At 35.2% G+C, this 22,634-nt stretch overlaps 1 protein-coding gene across 1 annotated transcript in view; it reads left to right on the forward strand.

Moving 5' to 3' along the window:
- LAMA2 (laminin subunit alpha 2) overlaps positions 1-22,634 on the forward strand; it is a 770,763-nt gene that overhangs the window by 736,064 nt on the left and 12,065 nt on the right. Inside the window, exons 57-61 of the mRNA XM_051997719.1 lie at positions 7,063-7,239; positions 8,344-8,545; positions 18,800-18,912; positions 19,251-19,440; positions 21,646-21,801. Of these exons, the coding sequence (XP_051853679.1) occupies positions 7,063-7,239; positions 8,344-8,545; positions 18,800-18,912; positions 19,251-19,440; positions 21,646-21,801 (838 nt within the window). The remainder of the gene's footprint in view (positions 1-7,062; positions 7,240-8,343; positions 8,546-18,799; positions 18,913-19,250; positions 19,441-21,645; positions 21,802-22,634) is intronic.

A 22,634-nucleotide genomic window follows, 5' to 3' on the forward strand; every position in this document is an offset into this window, starting at 1 on the left:
CATATTTTAAACAATTACTTCAGTATTTTAGCTAAGAAAATGTAGTGTAGTGTAATGAAGAAAGAATTTCAGGTCTGCTCCTGGCTCTGTCATTTGCTGCCTGTGTTATCCTGGCAATAATTTCACCTTCCTGGGCCTCAGATTCTGGTTCTATAAAAAGACATAGTTGAACTAGATGATTTCCAACTCTAAATCTCTGTTCCCAAGAGGGAAAAAAGAAGATTAGGAGTAGGGAGAAGAAACGGCCCTTCTTGCAGTACTTTCAGCTTTACTAGAGCTTTCCTATTTGTCTTTCTTATGGCAAGGTGGTCTACTTTGTTCCAGCACTAAGGATGGTGCTTCATGTGATTCTCAGGAAGGGTCAGTACATAGAAAAGCATTTGGGATTGGAGGGGCTTTATTGAAGCCCCACTACAGGCTCAGAGTCCTGTATTTCAGGCTACCTCACTGCAGCCCATTAGTCAGCAGCCCTTTGGGTTTTGTACCATTGCTACTTCCCCTAGACTTTACCTCTTGGATTTGGGAAAGGATACTAAAGAATGAAGTCTATAAAGAATAATTTAGAAAGTTTGCTCCTAAGTTATGAAAAATAAACTATTTCCTGACAATGCCACAAAATATGAATTTCAGCATCATGTTAGTCCAATCCAAAATACACAGACCATATGGACAAAATTCATGAGAAACCAATCTCACTTTATTTTAACACCCAGCAGAATGTTTTATCCCTACCCTTTTATCTTCTTGAAGTCTTCCACCTTAGAGCACATATGGTTTTTAGGAACTACATGAGTCATTCTCCGTGAACTGAAACTGCTAATCTTTGTTTCTGCTTTTTTTTTTTTTAAATCTTGGACAAGAGAGGTAACGTCTTTTTTTTTTATTTGAAACTAAATCAATTGTCAATAAAAATGCCTTTATTAAGTTCCTAGTATGTGCCTACACACCATGCTAGATGCTAGGAATGCAAAGACAAAAGTGAAATAGTCCCTACCTCCCTTCAGAGTGCTTACATACTTTCAGGAGACATAATAGATAATAGACCAACATGAGATTAAAGAGTAATAGACAAAATGCACAAAAGACATACAAAGTGATGGGAAAAGGAACTAGCATCTTGGGATAAGGGTGGGGATGCAATGAAGAAAGGTTTCATGTAAAAGGTGATGATTTAGCTGAATTTTAAATGAATTTAGGAATTTTAAGAGGAAAGGTGAGAAGGGAGTTCATTCCTAGTGATAGAGAAAATATATAGAGAGATGGGGGATAATGTCACAAAATAAGGAATAATAAGGAGGTTGTCTTGACTCTCTGAAGGGTAATTGTTTGAAATAAGTCTTGAAAATTATACAAAGTAATACAAAGTAACTTGGAAAAGGGAACACCAGAATCTAGCTTCAAGGAAAATCAGAAAAAGTTCTTGCAAAAACCATTGGATTAAAGATCTTCACTGGTACCTCAGACCAGGATCAGTGGTAAAACTCCCAAGACTGATGTCTCTCAATATTTTGTTTTTGTGCACTTCCAAATCTAAGCTATCTATATAGAAATGTCAAAAGCATCTGAAGTACTTAAAAACCTCCATATTATTAAAGAGACAAGCTACTACTTAACCCTCCTACTATTCTAGGCAGGCTACCTCAGCAATAAGTAGTGTCAAGTCACATTAAATACTCTAAACAGAAAATGTCCATTTAGACAAGTAGGTCAACTAACTAGATTGACTCATGACTTAATATCCTATGGCTTTCTCTGGAGTCACAAAATTGGGCTAAAAACCAATAGTGTAACTTTGGGAGTTTTTTGTTTATTTTGGAACTTAAAGATGGGAAGAGTGTGACTTGGGATTTGCAATCCAAGCATTTCTTCCTCAAACTCTCCAAACACACTCATTATGTAAATTGTGGTTACTGGGCATTATTGGTACCACAATTCCCTTCTGACACCATTTTGTTTTCAAATTAGCCAACTCAGAATTTGACCTAGTAGAACAATCTATAGGATTCATCCTCTAGATTTCCCAGGTTCACTACCATCTAGGACCCCTTTGGGCTGAAAACCACAAGAGTTTCTCCTTATACCCTTTACAGATTCCCCATAATAGTTCACCAAATTTAAATTTTAAGGAGAGGATTAATAAAATAAATTAAAGAATAAATAAGATTTTAGAAGGAACCTATGAGATGAAGTGACCAATCAAACATTACAAAAAGGTTTTACTATAGTCTTATGAGTTATTCCTTTTCCTAAGTAACAGATATTAAATGAAGGCATAAAAGGGAATTGTGGCATCTGAGGTAACCAGTAACATAATCCACACATCAAGTTTTAGAAACTTGAGGAATAGGTATTTGGATTGTAATTTCAAATCATGCTCTCCCCTTGGCAAGCCATGTAATTGAGTTTCAATCCTCTGGAATCTACTTCTGTTTCGAATTAGGAGCACAAAAATCTGAGGCCTAGACAGGTTTCTTCCCTGTTACAGCCTTTTCATAGAACTATGTATGCTATAACAACTGACCTGAGGACAAGGAGTAGAAATCCCTTTCAGCTCCAGGTGATGAATATCATTATTTACCAGTGCCCTCAAAACTGTCCCCTTCTTTTGGGTTTCAGGCCTTATACCACATCAATTTCACCCTGGCCCTAGAAGCTGAACTGGTCTCAGTAGTCTCTATTTTGTTTGGCCCAGTGGAAAAAGATTACATTTCCTTAACAGTCTTTCTGGATCTTCATAGTTGAATTAGTTTTGATGGTGAAATTATTTCTTCTACCTATGTTCTACCTGGGTCTCAAGCCCTGTGTCCCAGACCACTAAATTTCAAGAGTCTAAATGGTATATTTTCTCTATCCAGATTAAACTACTGAATCTGTGTTACCCAACCTTGTGGTCCCATTCTAATTCTTTATATATTAAGATAAATTATATGTTAAGATAAATTAAGATAAATTTTAATTACCAAAAAAAGTTTCGGATACATGAACAAATACAGAAATGCATGAACTTATATCATTTTATTCTTACATTTCTCTCCCTTCACCCATTTACAAGACTAGGACATTTCACCAATAATACTTACAAAATCAAAGTTATCCCACCTTCATTTTATAAGATATAACATGGTACATTAGAAAGGATATTGACTCAGAAATCAGAGGATAATAGTTAATAAGTAAACATTTATTAAAAGCCTACTATATATTAGGCATGGTGCTAAGCTCTTGGTATACAGAAAGAGACAAAAAGTCTCTCCCCTCAAGGAGCTTACAATCCACTAACATCTGCTATATATGTAATCTTGGACAAGGTTAAGTTCCCTGATCACTATTTTTTTCACTTCTAAAATTAAAAGCTTGGTCTTAGATGGCTTCTGAGATCTCCTTCAGTTCTAAATCAATGATCCTAAGTATTGCACAATAAAATACTTTTTTCTTAAGCAAACACTTTCATTATTAGAAAAATAAAAACATAAGCACGTTTCAGTAACTTAGCTAGTAGAATATCATGGAGGCAAAGACATGAATCCCTTCTATGATCTTCCAGAGAAGTAGTCATCTACCTTTCATTTAAACTTCTGTGACAGGTTTACTATTTTGGTTTTTGAACAGCTCTAACCAGGTAGAAATCTGAAATCTATGACCAGTTTGAAATCTGAAATAGAATGTTGACTTTAGGAAAGAATAAGGTGACCAGTTTGGATAAAATGGAGAATGCATGAAGGGAAACCATAAGAAATAAGTCTGAAAAGCAATGAAAAAAGAATCTTGGAGAGAGCTTATATTTTATATTCTAGAAGCAATAAGAAGTCTGGGTTTTTTGAATAAAGTGGTAACGATCAGAACTGCTTCAGGTTAATTACTTTGACAAGAAGGGAAACATTGCAAACAGGGAAACAAATTAGAAGGCAATGACCTTAGTTCAGGCAAGAGGAGATGGGACCCTGAACTAGGGTGGTAGAAAGAAAGGAATAGATGCAGGAAGATTTACTAAGATAAAATTAATTTGACTTAACTAATTAGATATAGAAGATGAGGAAAAGTAAAGAATTGATAATAATACCAAAGTTTCAAATCTTGATTTTTTTTTTACAGAGAAAGAGAAGTTTAGAGAAAGGTTTTAAAAGAGTTTAAAGATTACTTGTTCAAAATCTATTAAGCACTGTGAAAGTGGTTAATAATTTTATCAATCACCTTGATTTGCTTGAGCTCCTTTACTATCCAGAAGAGACCAGATTGACCTGGAAAATAGAACCAGCTGAACAAGAGATAAAACTGAGCCTTCCTTAATCTTCCTTGGGTGTATCAAAAATTCCTTGCAATATTGGCATACTGAAACCAGAACTTTTCCTACTACTCTAGATTACCAACTCAGACTGATTCATGTCAACTCCCAGTTCTGAAAAACAACCTAAGGCTAAGAATCACCTTATAAGACCACTAAACAATTACAATTCTACCCCCAACCACCTATACCTTCCTCCTCCCCAACTTGCACTGAGATATTTGTCTTTATAAGTCCTACTGCCTATAACCACCTTGAGCTCAGTTCTAACTGTGCTCCCATGTATACATGTCCTCCTACTTAAGAGGACTAAACCCACAGATATAAGCTGTTTGTCTTTCTTAGGAAAAACTCTGAGAAAAGGAGAAGAAAAAAAAAAGGTTGATGGTACCTACTATGTGTAAAGCATTGGAAATATAATAATCCAAAAAAAATATGGTTGGGGGTAGGGGCAGAGAGATAAATTTCATTTTTAGCATATTGAGCTTGAGGAGTCTATAGGATGGAGGTATCCAAAAAGCAGTTAATAATATAGGACTAAATGCAGAAGAAAAAGTGGAACCAAGTATATAGATTTGGGAATTCACGGGTTTACAGATTTAGAACTGGAAGAGACTTTCTTCACCTCAGTGATTTGGCCCCCTGCTATTAATGTGAGAAAACATTGGGAGAGAGAGAGAGGAGGAGGAGAAAAAGGAGGAATAAAAGAAGGAAAAATAGAAAGAAGAGGAGAAAACAATGAGATGACAATGACTACAACCTACCTACTTAGTACAGAGCCTTAGAAAATGATCACTGTTAGGAATCAGGGGAACATAACCCAAATACCAGTTTGGCACATAGTAGGTATTCAATATGAGATCTTTTGAGCAAATAAATGCTAAAGTACAAAAGAAGAGAATTTTGTTTAGGCACTCCGGTAAAAAGGGGCTAAAATAGAAATTTAAGAACAACAGTGTTAGAATGGAAAACAACAAGAAATAAGCTTTAAGATTCTTTTAAAAAATCAAGACCTTTATTAAAGTCAGTTGCTATGCATAGGGAGGTTTGATGAGATTCACAAAAGCATTTTTAATGGGAACACCATTTTCTTCTATATCTGACTAAAATAGAGCAGGGACTATAAGTGGATCTATGAGTAAGAAATAGAAACATATCTCCTTGGCTAATACTTAATAGTACAACTCTGATAAATATTTTGTTATAGAATTCAATGTGATCAGCTGAAAATAAAGTGCTTTATTAAAGGGCTTTTAGTCAAAAAAGAGGAAATTGTTTAATTATGATTCACATGTTATCCTGAAGCCTTTGTTTTCCTAAAATTAATGAAAAAAAAAAGCTCTTGACAAGAATTTTCCTACCCCTATAATTTTTAGTAACAACAAGCTTCACTTAAGAATCCAGTGGAAAATGAATATATGATGCTTTCTTCTATTGTTTCCACACAACTTCATTTTTCTACTTTGAAAAATAGTTGAACAATGAAAGTTTATATTGGTCATCTTTTCAACATTATGTATTAGTTCTATATATACTTAAGACACTTTTAATTTTCTCTTTCTCTTAACCTCATTGTCCAGATATAAAAGCTATTCAGTGACTCTCCAAAATAATTCAGCTCACAATACATTTCCTTCATTATTAATGTCATCATAGTAGAAACTGGAAGTGACCTCAAAGCCATCTAATTCAAGCATGTTTCTCATTTTATAGATAAGGAAATCAAGGCCCAGGCAAGTTAAATGATTTCCCCAGATGACCCAGGTAGAAAATGTTAGAGATAAGAATTGAACTTATATCCTTTGACTCCACATTCAATGTTTTTACTAGTACATATTTTTCCCATCACCCTCCCCTAAATAAAAGAAATCTGTATTCTAACCAGATTTTCCACCCCATAATTTTTTTTGCCCTACATATAAAACAGAGTTTTCAGTAACCTCATTACTTTTTTTAATCTCTCCTATAATGAACCTCTGTGTCTGATTGTTTTTACTCTTTGAGAGCAGTGGTCCTCTGGTTCCATCCTATCTCATTCCAATATAAAAGGGGAAAGTACATTTAACCATTTTTTATGATTACAATTCTTTGTTGTCACTGTAATCCTTATGTGAACTGATGTTTTTGGTAAATGCATGAATTACCTCTGTATTTGTAATGTGTTTTATTTCATGGAAATCAATTAAGAAAAGTCAATGAGTATACACTACAGAAAGTCACTGAAGATGGTAAATTGACAATAATATTCCTTCCTTGCTTTCTCTGCTCACACACAGACAAATGACCCTTGAAATCCATTGTAAAATTTACAATATATGTTTGCTGTATTATGTATTCATGCAATCTAAGCACTCTGGAGTGCTGTTTGTCCCATAGCAAGAAGATAATAGCTAGCCAAACTAAGAAATAAAGAGGAAAGCCAAATGTGACCCCATGCTGCTATAAACTCACTGAGCCCTGTAAGATTAGACATTGCTTCATACTAGAGAAGTCTAGGGTCTTACCATGGCAGTGTTATCAGACTACAGACCACAACTGTCATCTCAACCAGAGAATAATAATCCTGCAATATCACTGTCTGGCCTTGTTGAGTTTTTAGGGAGACTTAATGAAGGAGGAAAACAAGGATATCCTTAGAGACAATAACATTTGCTTAATGCTCCTAATCATCCCATTTCAGATCATTCATGGCTACAGTGGGTGGGAACAAAGCAATGGTCATAAACAGTCAATGTCCAAACCTCATGTATTTTTTATTTGTATTTTTGACTTTTCATCAGCATGTTTACTGTTCAAGTGGATGAAGACAGAAAGCATATGCAGAACTTGACAGTGGAACAAACTATTACCATTAAAAACCTCTTTGTAGGAGGCTCTCCATTGACATACCAACCTCCTCCACTCAGAACCATACCTCCTTTTGAAGGCTGTATATGGAATCTTGTTATAAATTCCATGTAAGTAAACCTCCATTTTCCCATTTTTATCATTTGTACCAAGATCATTATAGTTACTGTAATGTGATCATTTGCAATGTAACTGGTGAAACCAAAGAAGAGAAGAAAACATATACACATATGTGATAATATTTTTATTAATATCATATTACATATACATGTGTGTATGTATTTATTTCCCCAGGTGTCATACATGGGGCATATACATGGTAGAAATTGTCATAGTTGGCACAAATGATTAGCAGCCATTTCCTTTTTCTTTTTATTGAAGCTTTTTTATTTTCAAAACATATGCAAGAATAATTTTTCACCATTGACCTTTGTAAAACCTTGTATATTTCTCCCCCTTCCCCCGACCTCCTCTCCTAGATGGCAAGTAATCCAATATATGTTAAACATGGTAAGGATATATATATATATCCTTACCATGTTTGACATATATATATGTATGTATAAATCCAATAGGCATACATATTTATACAATTATCTTGAGCAGCCATTTCTAAACCATTCTACCTTTGGCCAGTCTACCTATCTGCCACCTCCCACTTGAACTCTGACCCAAAGACCTTGACAAGTGTCCATTTCATCTTACATAAAACAAGATCACCATGCTTCTTCCTTTATTTTTTAAACATGTCATCTGCACTCTGCATCTTCTTCATCCTCCTCCCACTGAAATAAGGTCTCTATCTCTGGATCCCTGACTCTGATATTGCTCTTATCTTGAACAGAGCCAAGTAAGCATAGTTTCCAAATCCTGCTGTTTCTGGTTTCTATTTCCTATAACATACCTTTTGCGGTATAGACACCCTTGCTTGCCTACATTTATTTTCCCAGGGCTTAGTGAAGTCCTGTGAAGTATCTGGCACATGGTAAGTGTTCAATAATTTTTTTTATTTATTCATTCAATTTTGCCTTTTATGGGTGAAATAAATTGATGCCAGCCACAAATACACTTTGGAAAAAAGATAAGGAGAAACTTAAAAACATTGAAGTCAAATTCAGACATATTGATAACCAGTAACTAGAGTGACTGATATGTGATGGAGCAAGACAAACAAATTGTGATATAAATCTTGTCATTTCCTTGCATCCTTTTAGCCCAATGGACTTTGCTCAACCTGTGTCCTTCAAAAATGCAGACATTGGTCGATGTATAGATCACAAACCTGGTGAAGGAGAGGTTGAAGTTACTCCAGACCAAATAGTTTTCCCAACTGATTCTACCCTTGAAGAAGATAAAGAGATTACACCAGCCTTTCCAAAATTCCCCTCTCCACCGCCTACACCTATTCTTGTTCATGTAAGTCTTTATGTTCATTCAAGCATCAAGATGAAAACAATGGCATTATTACTAGAGAAGAATAATAGGTGTCTCTGAAATACTATTATTTAACTCTAATTCTCTTTTGAACTAATCATTTCTCTTAAGAAATGTAGATGAGTCAAACTAGATAATATTTTCAGACTATACATGTTAATATTTCTTTACCCCTAAATAAGATTGTGGCACCTTGAAACAGGAATAATCTTTGAAATAGGTATAATCTTTCTCTATACTTCTTCCAAATCATTCATTCCATAAACTCAGCCCATAAGAGTTAGGGCAGACATAAAAGGCTATTGCATGTTGAAAAACAGCACTATCAACAATAGAAACAATAATGATGATAAAGATAGCTACCACTTATGGAGCACTTTAAGGTTTGCAAATAAACACTTTACAGATGTAATTTGATCTTCACAACAATCCTGGGAGGTAGGTGCTATTTCTATCTTCATTTTATAGTTGAGGAAATGAGGCTGAATAAAGTTAAAGTGACTTGCCTAAGATGACACAGCTACTAAGTTCTGAGACAGTTTTGAATCTCAGAAAAAAAGTCATTTTTCTCCAGTTTCTACAGCCAGCATTTTAAAAGCACCTATAGCCCAGGATCTATAAAGACAAGAAAAGAAAAACAGAGAGAGAGAAGGAGGGGAAAGAAAGAAAGAGGGAGGGGAAGAGAGAAAGAGACAAAAAGACAGAATGGGTAGGGAAAGGGGGAGAGGGAGAAGGAACAAAGGAAGGAAGGAAGGAAGGAAGGAAGGAAGGAAGGAAGGAAGGAAGGAAGGAAGGAAGGAAGGAAGGAAGAGAGGAAGGGAGGGAAGGAGAGAGGGAAGGAGGGAAGAAGGGAAGGAGAGAGGGAAGGAGAAAAAAGACAGCACTAGAGGTTAGAAAGCTTATATTGGGAATGACATGATATGAGTAGAAATATGCAAATACACTGGTTTTTTTAACCACTTAGCTTCCCTCTATCTGTTCCACTTCTGTCCTCTGGAGCATTAAAATAAAATCCCTTTTCAACCATGACAGCCCTCCAAAAATTTAAAGACAGTTATTATATCCTCTCTAAAATGACTTTTTTGAGTCTATCTTCTTGACCACAAGTTTTCAAAAATCAACATAAATGGTTTCTTGAGAACACTTACAAAGTCTTCCATTTTAATGCTCTAGGATGTAATTTCTGTAGACATAGAGATAAAAATCTCTTTCAGTCATTATAGTACACCCTTTTGTTGTTGTGTGACTCAGTGAATCCATTTAGGGTTTTCTTGGCAAAGATACTGGAGTAGTTTGCCATCCCTTTCTCCAGCTCATTTTACAAATGAGGAACTGAGGCAAATAGGCTTACATAAATTGCTCATGGTCACAGAGCTAGTCAGTGTTTGACTTCCTGCCTTCAAGCCCATTTCTCTATCCACTCTAACACCTAGCTGCCCCAATATACCTTAATATTAACTATTTGTAATGTTTAGCATAATGCCCAAAACATAGTAGATACTATCTAAATCCTTTTTCCCTTCCCTTCTCTTCCCTTCCCACTCCTGTCCGATAAAGAAGTGTGCTTAGTGAGGAAGAAAGCAAGAGTCAAATGGTTCTATTTTCTCCTTACAATCTTTTAACATGATACCAATTCATCATTGAAACATGGATTTGGCACAAAAAAGGACCTCGGAACCCATCCAACTCAAACCCCTCATTTTACAGATGAAGTAATTGAGGCCCTGAGAGATGTAGTTCTTGTCCATGGTGAAAAGGGTAGTAAGCAAGAGAATTGGAATTTTAACACAAGCCCTTTGATCCCAAATCCAGTATTTTTTCCACTGTACCATATTATAGTAGAAAAATTTCTCTATCCAATAAAAAGTCCAATCAAAAAATTTTTTTCCTAGTCATTGCCTGAGAAAGAGTAAACTCTATTAATATAGATATCTCCTTTCCTTGTTAATCTTCTTATTCTGAACATAGCAAGAAAAGAAAGTCATTTCATTAACTCAGGCATTTTTCTAAGCTTCTCATGTCTCTTTATTCTTTCCTTTTTTGGCCTTGTGCCGCCTTTTCTGCTTACATACAAATCTGAGCTCATTAGCGCATTCTGCTTGAGTTCCATTGGTTTACTTGGGTCATAGGACTTAGAATTGGAAGAAATCTGAGAGTATCTAACCCAATTTTGCATATGAGGAAACGGGAGCTTTGAAGAATTAAATGATTTGGCTGAGTTAAATAAGCAGTAACACCAATGATATTTAAATCTAGACTCTGACTCCAAATTGAATTTTTTTTTCTGGAACATCATCAATGTTATCCCTTTTTTTCCTTGAGAATATTATTCCTTTATTCCTTCAGAAGCAGCTGGATTACAGTTGATAAGAATTCTGGGTCAAAATAACAAACTTCAGATCAAGATCTGAGTTCAAACTCAGCCTGAGACATTTACTAGCTCTATGTTAAGTCACTTAACTTATATTTGCCTCAGTTTCCTCAACTCTAAAATGTAATAATAATAGTAGCAACCTTGCAAACAAAACAAAAGTTTTAAATCTCAAACAAGTTAATATTTTTAAAAGAACTCTTAGCATAATGCCTGGCACATAGTATACAATATAATAAAAATATATGATATGATATATAAATAGGATATATGTATATATCCTATTTATATATCATATCATAGCAATATATATAATGTATATATATATATATATATATAGCTTTCCCTTTTCTCTCTTAGAGGCAGATATTGTATAATGGTTAGTGGGTAGTCTCAGAGCTAAGAAGAGATTTAGGTTTGTATCCTATCTCTGACTGCTACCAATGCCTCTTAGCAAGGCATTTCCCCTCTTAGTACTCTAGGGCCATTCTGCAGATGCAGAGAAGTCACCAATCTATAATTTCAGCCAATCAAAGAACAAGCATTTATTAAGCTCATATCAGATGCTGTACTAAGTGCTAAAAATAAAACAAATTAAAAAAAAAACAGAAAGAAAAAACTATTCCCATTCTCAAGGAGCTCATAAGTCAATAGGGGAGATAACATGCAAAATCTACATGATCCTTATATACAAATAAGATTTAGATCTGATAAATGATAAAATGATAAAGATAGGAGATAAGAAATAGAAGGAAGGGAGAGCACTCTCCATCTTGAAATTGTTCTATATCAGTAAGTACACAGATCTAGTGGCTAACCCTAGCCATCTTTTTTACATTCTTTCTAGAATTTCTAGATGTTGAATTGTTTTCTATTCCTTTGAGCTTTTGGAATGATGTTTGCCTAAAATCTAGAATATACATGTAACTCTACCCAACTTTCCTTCCCTTGACTCTTACCCACTCTAAGATAGCAGGGTGCCAAGTCTTCCAATTTTGAAATCTTGTTATTGGTCACCCTTCTCTTTTCCTCACCTCTTGTTTCTAATCAGTTACCATGTCCTATCAATTCCAGCTGCACAAACTCTCTTTTATCTCTTCTTTCCTCTCCATTTCCATAATTACTACATTTGTTTAGGGATTATTACAATAAATGTATCCTATTTTATATTAGAACTATTGTTTGGGAGTGCAGATCCAGAACTGATATCCTTTTTGTCTTTGTACCCTCTTATAATATTCCCTAACATATGACAAATACCTAACAAATGCTTATTGATATGTCGTATCCAGAGATATTTTGGAACTAGCTCATATCAGCTCTTGAGAATTGATTGTTAAATTTTGTGTTAGCATTTAACCTTAAAAATCAGAAAGCACTACAAATCAGAGTTGATTTTTTTGTTATGATGATTACCCAGATTTAAAGTGATGGAAGAAAATGACAATAATGAATATTAAACTTAGAAGCCACTCCTATCCCCAAATACAAGGATAGCAAAATTATGATTTATATATCTATTTTATATACCTTGGGTAAAACTTTCTTAGATGAAAAGTCATCATGAAAGGAAAAAGTTTAAGAAGCCTGCTTTAGTAGATCCAATAAGTTCTATTAATTAATTAATAGGGACTGTGTTGTATAAACTTATTACTTCCAGCAGTACTCCTATATGAGGTTCACTCCAAGTGAACCAAACTTGGAATTTCATATACCAATGCAGGTAGATACCTGCTTTCCAACTTAAAGTCTTGAAAAGTCACCTAGAGAACTGGGATATTAAGTCCTGAGTCATACAGCAATGTCAGAGGCAGGAATAAAATTTGAGTCTTCCTCTTTCTAAAACTGGTTATCTAACCAGGTAAGCACTATTACAATTATCTCCATTTTATAGAAGAGAAAACAGGCTCACAAATGAGAAACTCAATAAATATTGGGAAACAGTTCTTCTTTAGAATTAAGTCCATAAAAGTAGTGTCTCATATGGTTTTAAATTAAGAACATGTATAATGCAGCCTATTTGTAAGTTGGATTCTTTATATATATGAACTTGAGTTTCAGCTGGTAAGATCTAGTCTCTTTATATATGTGCATGTACGTATAAATATATATATATATACATATATATATGTGTGTGTATTTTTAAAATTAAGAATATATATTATACAATCCATTTTTAAGCTTGGAACTACATATATGTATGTATGAATATATATGCTTATATATATGTGTGTGTATATATATATAATACATATATATATATATATATACACACAGATACATACACACATATATATGAACTTGAGATCCTGTGTGTGTGTGTGTGTGTGTGTGTGTGTGTGTGTAAACTTGAGGTCCAGCTAGCGGATATATAGACATAAATATAAATGAACTTGAGGTCCAGATACTGTGTGTGGAGATATATATATATATAAACTTGAAGTCCAGCTAGTATGTGTGTATATGTGTATAGATATGAACTTGAGGTCCAGGTGGTAAGAGGATAAGACCTTTTCCCCAGAAAGTATCCCTCTAAATCACTTACATCAACTAATCATTGCAACAGCTACCTCTTCTTTATACCCTTCTTTCTGTCCCCCAAAATACAAAACAGTATTGCTGTTTGGATTTACCACATTCTAGGGATAACTCTATGCCAAAATATATTCACAGGACCTCTAGAACCAGTCCTACTCCATTCACAGGATTCAATATCATTTCCCAGACTCAACCACAGAACAATCTGTTAGCAGAATCCACCAAAACTAGTCTGAGAGACCTGATGATATAGAGTACCCCTGGGATAAAGGAGAATTGAGAAAGTTTGAAGCAAAATAGAGGAAATTAAGCCTGTTTTCATACTGAAAAGATTGCTTCACTAAGTGTTTTCGAAACATTCAGTTTTTAGATTTAATATTTTAAGTGGAAACCAGCTAACACTAGCAGCAATATTTTCTCATAAAACCTCCATTCTTATCAGAAGAAAGACCAAGATTCTGAGAAATCCAGTTTAAAAGTTCTCTGATTATAGTCAAATACCCCCAAAAGGGTACTTTAGATTCTTGAATACAGAAGCAGTAGTATATTCTGACTGTCAAACTCCAGGGATATTTCTTGGGGTGAGGGGGAATAAGGAGGGAAGAGGAGAGACATTTTGTCTGCTGGTAACTAGTCCTCTTGAAGTATACATTATATTTGTACCAAGTGTTTGTTTGTGGCTTGCTTTGCTTGAGTGGGTTTACATGCCCAGAAAGTTGAACTTTTAACCTCAGTCAAGAGGCTGAAATGTGAAAGCTGGGAGAGTAGGATTGAGCCTAGTATATTAAAAATATCATTGTATTGGGTGGCCATGAAAGCTATTTCTCTGTCGGGACCGATGCTGCTGTTTTAAAAGCTAGTAAAGCATTTTCCTGAACAAAGAACAAATATTTCTAGACACTAATGAGTATTTAAAAGCAAAACAGAACATAGACACAGTACTTCAAGAAGTTCTATTTTATTCAGTCTAATATTCCAATTATATAAAGAAGGTTTTATTGCATCTAAAATTTCTAACAGTTCATGGACAGGGAACTGGCCATACTTTAATTTGCCACTAAATAGGTAAGGGAGTTATCACTCTAAAATACTCAAAGTAATGTTGTGAAAAGCACCCAAATGCTAAATCTCAGCATTTGATCATTTATTTATTGGAGGATGTTGTAAAGGAGCATATCGCTTGCTATGAAGAATTTTATCACAAATCAATTGGCAAGTTTAAGAATATCTTAGAAGGAGAAAATGATAGATTTTTCCTACATTTTAACAGTTGGCCATACTAATGACAAGCCAAGGATACATCTTGTTCAAGTCTGGTTTAAAGAATGAAACTCATATCTAGCCTGTTATTCTGCACCCCAGATGTTCCCCGAGAAATGCTTGCTAACTAACAAAATGCTAGACAGAGATCAAAAATTCATTTCAATGGGGTCATACATCCACCAGCAGGGGAAATGATGATTTCTTCTTACTGACCTGAAATGATGAGAATGTGCACTGGGGGTGAAAAGTTACTCCTTCCATTATCCATCAATGGCTCTGGCTACTTCAGTAAACAATTCTCTAGAACAGCATTCATTGCTTCTGTCCTGTTCTGCAGAGCCATCTAAGCTACCCAGGGATAGTCACTTTACCAGATTTACAAGTAGCTATACAATAGAATTCTTGACTTGTACCTTACAAGATGCGGCAACTAAACAGTAAATATGATGTTCTGATTTTTTTTATTGTTTTTTCCCCTTACATTAGCAGCACTTTTGAGTTGTGACCACAAGGTGGCAGAAGTGTAACATGTTGAAATTGATTTGCATGTCTGTAACAAAGTATAGTTGCAATAGCGGGTTTTAAAAGTCCGTGCTTTTGGAACAAGCTAGACCTAAACATTTCTATCTATCATGAGACTGGTGTACTTCTTTTACTTCGTATTAATATGAGGAGGGTAAAGCTATCTTACAGTATGCATTGCAGTTAAGTCTCTTTAAAATGCTTCACTAAAATCCTCATTTCATTAGCAAATGCCAAAATAAAGTTATATTTATTCAAGGTAGAGAATTAGTCCTGAATCTTAGATGACAAAATATTGTTCTGTTTTGTTCTAATACATTTTCTATTTCTCCTTTAAATTAAAAAGGAAAAAAAAATTGCCCTATATTTGGAACCTGAAGACCCATGATTAAAACAAATGCTTATCACCTGTCTGACTTTTAGCTCCTCTATGGACCTCAGCTTCTTCATCTCTAAAGAAAAAAAAAAAAAAAAAGATTGACAAAGATGATTTTTAAGACCCTTTCCTGCTCTAATACTTATAATCCAACTAGTACCATCAAGTGAATATTCTTCAGCTTCCATCTGATTAGAGATTTAGTAAAGGTCCACTCCCATCCCAACTCTCCCCACAATTTAACCCCAAGACTTAGATATATAATCCAATCCTCTTGTATATAGCAGTTCTCACTTTATAAGCACAATTGCAAATTTCATTGTTTAAGGGAGATGGGAAGCAGATTTAATAAAGGTCATTATTTAGACTGCTGTTCAATAGTAAACAGCTGTAGGAGTAATCTTTAAGAGTATAGGAATGGAGGTCACAAAACCAAAGTAGTTTCCAATTTTGTCATTAAATACTTAGTTACCTATTGTAGATTGCCATTATTTATCTTCTATGACCTTGACTAATCTGAAACAGTGTTTCATTAACCACTGCTTCCGCCTACTGTTATTTCCTACTTCTGGGGCAAACTGGTTACAGAAGTCAAACCCACGGGTGGTTTTGACATCTTTTGCCTTAGTGCATAAAGCTTCTTTCAGAGTTTCTATTGTCTGTGGGAAATGCCTAAATTTCCCACCTAAGGGAGGACCCCTTTGGCATTCTGGTGAAACCCAAAAACCATTTTTGAGAATAATGTTTTTAAATGCCTAGAATAAAATGCTAGAGAATTTTATTGGCATTGTTATCCTCCCAATGATGGTTATTGTTTTTTAAGTTCATCAGCCCCAAGTCAAGAACATTTGAGTCCTGATGATTTATTTTCCAGTCAGGGATGAGACGGTTAAATAATGCCTTTTCCATAGAGACAGAGTGGCCTCTTAGGTCAGGATCAGTTATCTTCTAGTTTCATAGAAAACACAAAACATACTCTCCATTAGCTCTCAGAGGTACATGTTGAACAAGTTTTTATAGACTCAAGCATCCAGGTGACCTGGCCTGGGAAGGTACAGGTACTCTCTAGGATACACACCAAAATTATTTTATATAATATTAGTGTAATTTTATCTTTTATTATTATTATTACTATTACAGCAGAGTTCATAATTACCTTTCTATGTAAAGTTGCAATCTGCAAGACTTTGAGATAGCAAAACAACATCAAAATAACTTCCTGGTAATACTCCTTTAGGATACCTATTATTCCCTAATTCCTCATTCTTACCTGACTTTTTCAATCATTCCCTTTTCAAAGAGAATAGTGAATCTGTGTCATTGCAGAGAGAGTTTGGAGCAGTTTAATCAAATTCTGTCCTCTCATGGATTCATTCACTGCAGGCAGGAATCTATTACAGAATTTGCAGGAATGACCTTAGCAGGGTGAAAAGGTATGTGTATTATTGAGGCTATTTTCCTTGGCGATGGAGATATCTCAAATATATGAATAGATACCACCCCTCCACCCCAATTCTATTTGTAATATGGGCTGCTGAGACATTAAGCTCCCTAAGACTTTTCCATCTGTGCTATTTTTTGCAGTTAGCCAGTGTGTCTAGAAGAAGGTGCTGTATATTCATCCCAAATGGGGTTCATTAGTGCAGATGAATAACATTTCCACCCACTGTTCTTTGAATATCAGTGTGGATTGTTGCCACAGAGTGTCTTTTTATAGCCAGCCCCTAAACATGCCATCTAGTCCTGGGGATTGGGGGGGGAGTGGAGAAAAGGAGGGAGAAGGGGAATACATTTCCATAAAGAATGACTTAAAAGCATTTTCAAAACACTTAAAGCATTTTACCTGCTGTTGCAGAGCTTTTCTGTTTGGTCTAACTTAACATAAGAAAAAAAGAGGGAGAAAGGAAGAAAGGAAGAAAATTTTCCTTTTCAAATAGAAATCCGCTATGTTCTGATGCGTCACAATTGAGGCACACTATATAGGAAAGAACAAATTGTCTTGCAAGTATTGCTGAATCCTGTTCTTTGAATATCTATGCTGAGTCAGCATGAAGTCAGAGGGTAGGGCCAATCATAATGAAAACGGACAGGACTCAAATGTAAATGTGTTGGTCAAAGTGCAAGTTTTCTACTAAGAATCATCATTGTTTAACGGCCTCTCTTGAATTAAGAAAGAAGGGAACAGGGACCAGTAGTCTCTGGTTATCTGTGGGAGTGAGAGCTTCAAGAGAAGGGCATGTCCAGCTAGTTATTTGTCTTACATGTCTATCTGTGGAAGAATACGGTAGAATGCTGATAGCTCCTGGTGTGTAGTTACAGTGAGTTATGGCTAAGAATGTGCTGGGTTGCCTAGCAACAAACCATTAAGGGTGTGAATATACCAACTTATAAGTATAATTCATTAACTTCAAAGTCTAAATACACCATGACCAGACTTTTGTTTAACGAGGAAAGAAAAAAGATGATAGCAAAAAAATTATGTGAAACATTTATTTTCTTTTTAGAAACCTCATGTAATAATAGTAATACCTAGTATTTATATGACTTCTTAAAATTTATAAGGCAATTTGTAGACATTATCACATAATCCCACATTCTAGGTACATATTTTGACAGTTTACATGGTTGTGGACTTTCAAATGAACATATCTTCTGAAAACAAAGCTCATCTTAATGAAGCTGGCCTAAAAGTTCAGAAGGTCTGTGAAGTGCTTCTGCTGTTTGAATGCTTTCCTGGTAGCAGCTGAACAGGGCCAGATACTATCCTTTTTCAGGAGCATATCTGTCAAGGGCAGTTCAGGGTTTCATGGGAGACCTGAATTCCTCTTGCCAGATCCTTTGGCAGGGGAAATAGAGTAGTCCTGCTTAGGTCTTAGCCAAATGTAACTGTCATATTCCTAAACATGAGTTTATCCTATGGATAATAAGAGCAATATTATATTAGCTAAGGACTGAGTTGCTAGCATCTATTTTGATGAGGTAGGAGAGATACTCTACAACTCACCCCTTTCTCCTCATGTTATCACTCCAAAGTCTGCCCTTCCACCACCAGGCATGATAACAAGAACATTTTATGCTATTTTGAAGCAATTAGGGAAGAACAGTCTCTTTGTTCAGTAGCAAAGTCCTTAGTTCCACCATTGACCATGATCTTGATATTTCACAGGGACCCTGTGCTGCAGATACAGAGCCAGCTTTTTTAATAGGAAGCAAACAGTTTGGACTTTCAAGAAACAGCCACATTGCAATTGCTTTTGATGACACCAAAGTTAAAAACAGGTATGTCTAATTCTGATATCTAACAATAATTATAAAATAAGACAAGCGCTAACAAAGGCAGGGCAAAAGGGTCTTCTTCCTGCTATCAATACAGTGTCCCTGATAACATATGCAACATTCTACTGTAGTTACCTATCTCTCTGTTAAGAGGACATTGCCCCCCCAAAAAAATTTTTTTTCATTTTAAAAAAGAGAAAAGGGATCCTTGTTTCATTCCCTAACTGGGGGGGGGGGGGAGGGGCGGGGAAACTGACAATAGCAACTGATCTTTGACTTTCTAATAATAACTTCAAAACTTGCAACATATTCTCTGATTTTGATATTTCTTACATTTGCAGCCTCACAATTGAATTTGAAATACGAACTGAAGCTGAATCAGGCTTGATGTTTTACATGGCTCGGATCAACCATGCTGATTTTGCTACAGTCCAACTGAAAAATGGCATGGCCTACTTCAGCTATGATCTTGGAAGTGGTAACACAAGTACTATGATTGCCACTAAAATCAACGATGGTCAGTGGCACAAGGTATCAGGGCAAGGATATATGCCTTGCTTAGTTGAAACTATGGAGGATCTCCTCCAATGGGTATCATCTAACCCTTCCAGGTATTATCTTTAATAGTAGGGGAAAGAGAAGAGGGTGTTGGGGAAAATATAAGAGAGATTCAGGGAAAAGAATTTGTTGACCCCTTCCAGTATACTGTAAATTCTTGGTATGATCTGGAAAAGCATTTCCTGACCTACCATAAAGTCTCAAAAGTTTATACTATAAGATGGAACTCTTTAATATACTTTAGATAAGTACAGTTTCTAAAGAAATTATTTGGAGCAACTTCTAAAAGCTATGTAAATTTAGAGTTGGAACCATTTCATTTTACAGGTGAATACAGACATAAAATGTTTAAGTGACTAGTCCAAGTCACAAAGGTATCTCCTTGCAGAGTGGGAAATAGGGAGGAAGGGAAAGAGGAAGGAAGGAAGGGAGGGAGAAAGGGAGGGAGAAAGGGAGGGAAAGAAAGAAAGAAAGAAAGAAAGAAAGAAAGAAAGAAAGAAAGAAAGAAAGAAAGAAAGAAAGAAAGAAAGAAAGAAAGAAAGAAAGAAAGAAGGAAGGAAGGAAGGAAGGAAGGAAGGAAGGAAGAAGGAAGAAGGAAGGAAGAAGGAAGGAAGGAAGGAAGGAAGGAAGGAAGAAGGAAGAAGGAAGGAAGGAAGGAAGGAAGGAAGAAGGAAGGAAGGAAGGAGGGAAGGAGGGAGGGAAGAAAGAAAGAAAAAAGGAGGAAAGAAAGAAAGAAAGAAAGAAAGAAAGAAAGAAAGAAAGAAAGAAAGAAAGAAAGAAAGAAAGAAGAAGAAAGAAAGAAAGAAAGAAAGAAAGAAAGAAAGAAAGAAAGAGAAAGAAAGAAAGAAGGAAGGAAGGAAGAAGGAAGAAGGAAGAAGGAAGAAGGAAGAAGGAAGGAAGGAAGGGAGGGAGAAAGGGAGGGAAAGAAAGAAAGAAGGAAGGAAGGAGGGAAGGAGGGAATAGTATAGATGTGGTATAGAAAATACTTTACAATATTATTTCTTCACACCTCTGTCAAACTTTAAAAATAAAGCTTCCACATCCCTCTCTACTTCTAACTGACCCCACAAATTGTCAAAAAAACCTTTTTTTAACTTTCAGTACAATTTATCACTTGATGTTAGGTTTTAGCATATTAATTTTTCTAAATGGGACATCCATATTATACAAAAGAGCCAGAGAACCTTGCAAATAAAAATTCAAGGTAAGGTCAAGTCATTCTTGGAAAGTAGAAATGGATTCTTTATACTTAGTGGCTTAACAACTGATCATCATCAAGTAGCATTCAAAATTTATTCTTCAGTTAAATACAATGCTTTTAAATAAAATAGGCTATTGAGATGAGGAAGTAAGCAAAAATAGTTAATAGTGATATAAAGTAAGGAATTTGGGGGGTTTGGGATAGGGGATAGTAGTGGGGGAGGAGGGGGAGGAGGTAGGAGATAAAGGTAAAGCGTAGAAGGTAAGGGGAGGGGAGGAGTTAGATACTCTCACTCCAAACTATAATTCACATTTTAAGGTCTTTCCTGACCTAAAAATTTATCTGACTCTGCTTTGACCATCATGTGCTAATCTTTTTCACTTTCTATGTGAATCTCTCACCTATGTCATAGTAGGCTATGATTCCTGAGAGAATAATACTGCAGAATGAGAAAAAAAAATTGAGAACCATTGCAGCATAAATTTAGGCTACCATTTCATTAGTTCATAGAATCCTTTTCCTCTCTATATATACCAGTATTCTTATACCCAAATCACTGTTCATCTCCATACTTTCCTCTACCCGAGAGACATATTTACCTCATTTTTACAATGTAATAATCTGTCATATTCCTCCCTGAGTTTCATATCAATCTACTCAGCTGCTACGGAGATGTTTGAACAGCTGTAGGAGGTGTTCATGATAAATTATCTACCTTTTTTTTCCCCCAAATAATCAAAAACTGCTGTTTCCTCATATTGCTTTCTATCCCAGTTATTAGAAGTGCAAACTTGTTAGAAATGCAAACTCAGCTATCTCTGCTCCTGTTCTTTAAACCGAATGAAACTAGACCTACAAAATCACTTTAAATTCACAAGAACTAGAAGTTCCTGATTTTTATCTCTTTGTATATATGAAATCTGGCCAGTCTTGGTTATAATGACTACTTAATGTAACATGTTTCTTTGAAAAAATAGATTAAGATCTTCCGGACCAAGCAAGAAGGAATATTACTTGTAGATGGTGCTTCAAACAGGACAACCAGCCCCAAGAAAGCTGATATCCTAGACGTTGTGGGGATGCTGTATGTTGGAGGGCTGCCCATCAACTATACAACAAGAAGAATTGGTCCAGTAAGAACTTAAAATATCACTGTTTTCAGGAAATTATTTGGATATCAAACTTTCTCTTTTTTAAAATTTTATTTATTTAATATTATCCCCAGTTACATTTTTAAAACATTTTTACATGCTTTAAAAAAAAACAAAAAACATTTGAGTTCCAATTTCTCTCCCTTATCCTCACCTCCAGCCATCATTTAGAAATCACATGTGAAGTTATGCAAAATATTTCCATAAAAGTCAGGACATCAAATTTTCTTTGGGAACCATTACAGCCCTTTTCTCAACTTTTAAAAAATCTACTTAGGATGCCATGTATAATGGTCTTTTTAAGAGACTTATTTTTTTTTCTTTAAGTGTGTGAGGGAGGGCACCCACAGATCAAAAGAGTGCCAGGCCCCCACTCAGGAATTTCTGAATTCAAATCCAAACTGCCACATAGTAGTTATATAACCGTGGCCAAGCTGTTTAATCTCTGTTTGCCTCAATTATTTATCAGTAAAATGAAAATAATAATAGCACTACAACCCAGTGTTGTTATAAGAATCAAACGAGACATATAAAGAGCTTAGCACAGTCTCTAAAACATAGCACTATGTAAATGTTAGCTATCAAAATTATAATTAGCTATAGAAAAAGATGCTAGAAATATAATTTTTGGAGCATCTATTGTAGGCCTTTTTTGAGCATAAGATCATAAATTTAGAGTTGGAACCATTTCATTTTACAGGTGAATACAGACATAGAATGTTTAAGTGACTAGTCCAAGTCACAAAGATATCTCCTTGCAGAGTGGGAAATAGAAACCAACTGCCCTCAGTTCCAATCTAATGTTGTTGAGGGGA

The sequence above is a fragment of the Antechinus flavipes genome, chromosome 4 (genome assembly GCF_016432865.1).
Source record: "Antechinus flavipes isolate AdamAnt ecotype Samford, QLD, Australia chromosome 4, AdamAnt_v2, whole genome shotgun sequence".
Classification (NCBI taxonomy): Eukaryota; Metazoa; Chordata; class Mammalia; order Dasyuromorphia; family Dasyuridae; genus Antechinus; species Antechinus flavipes.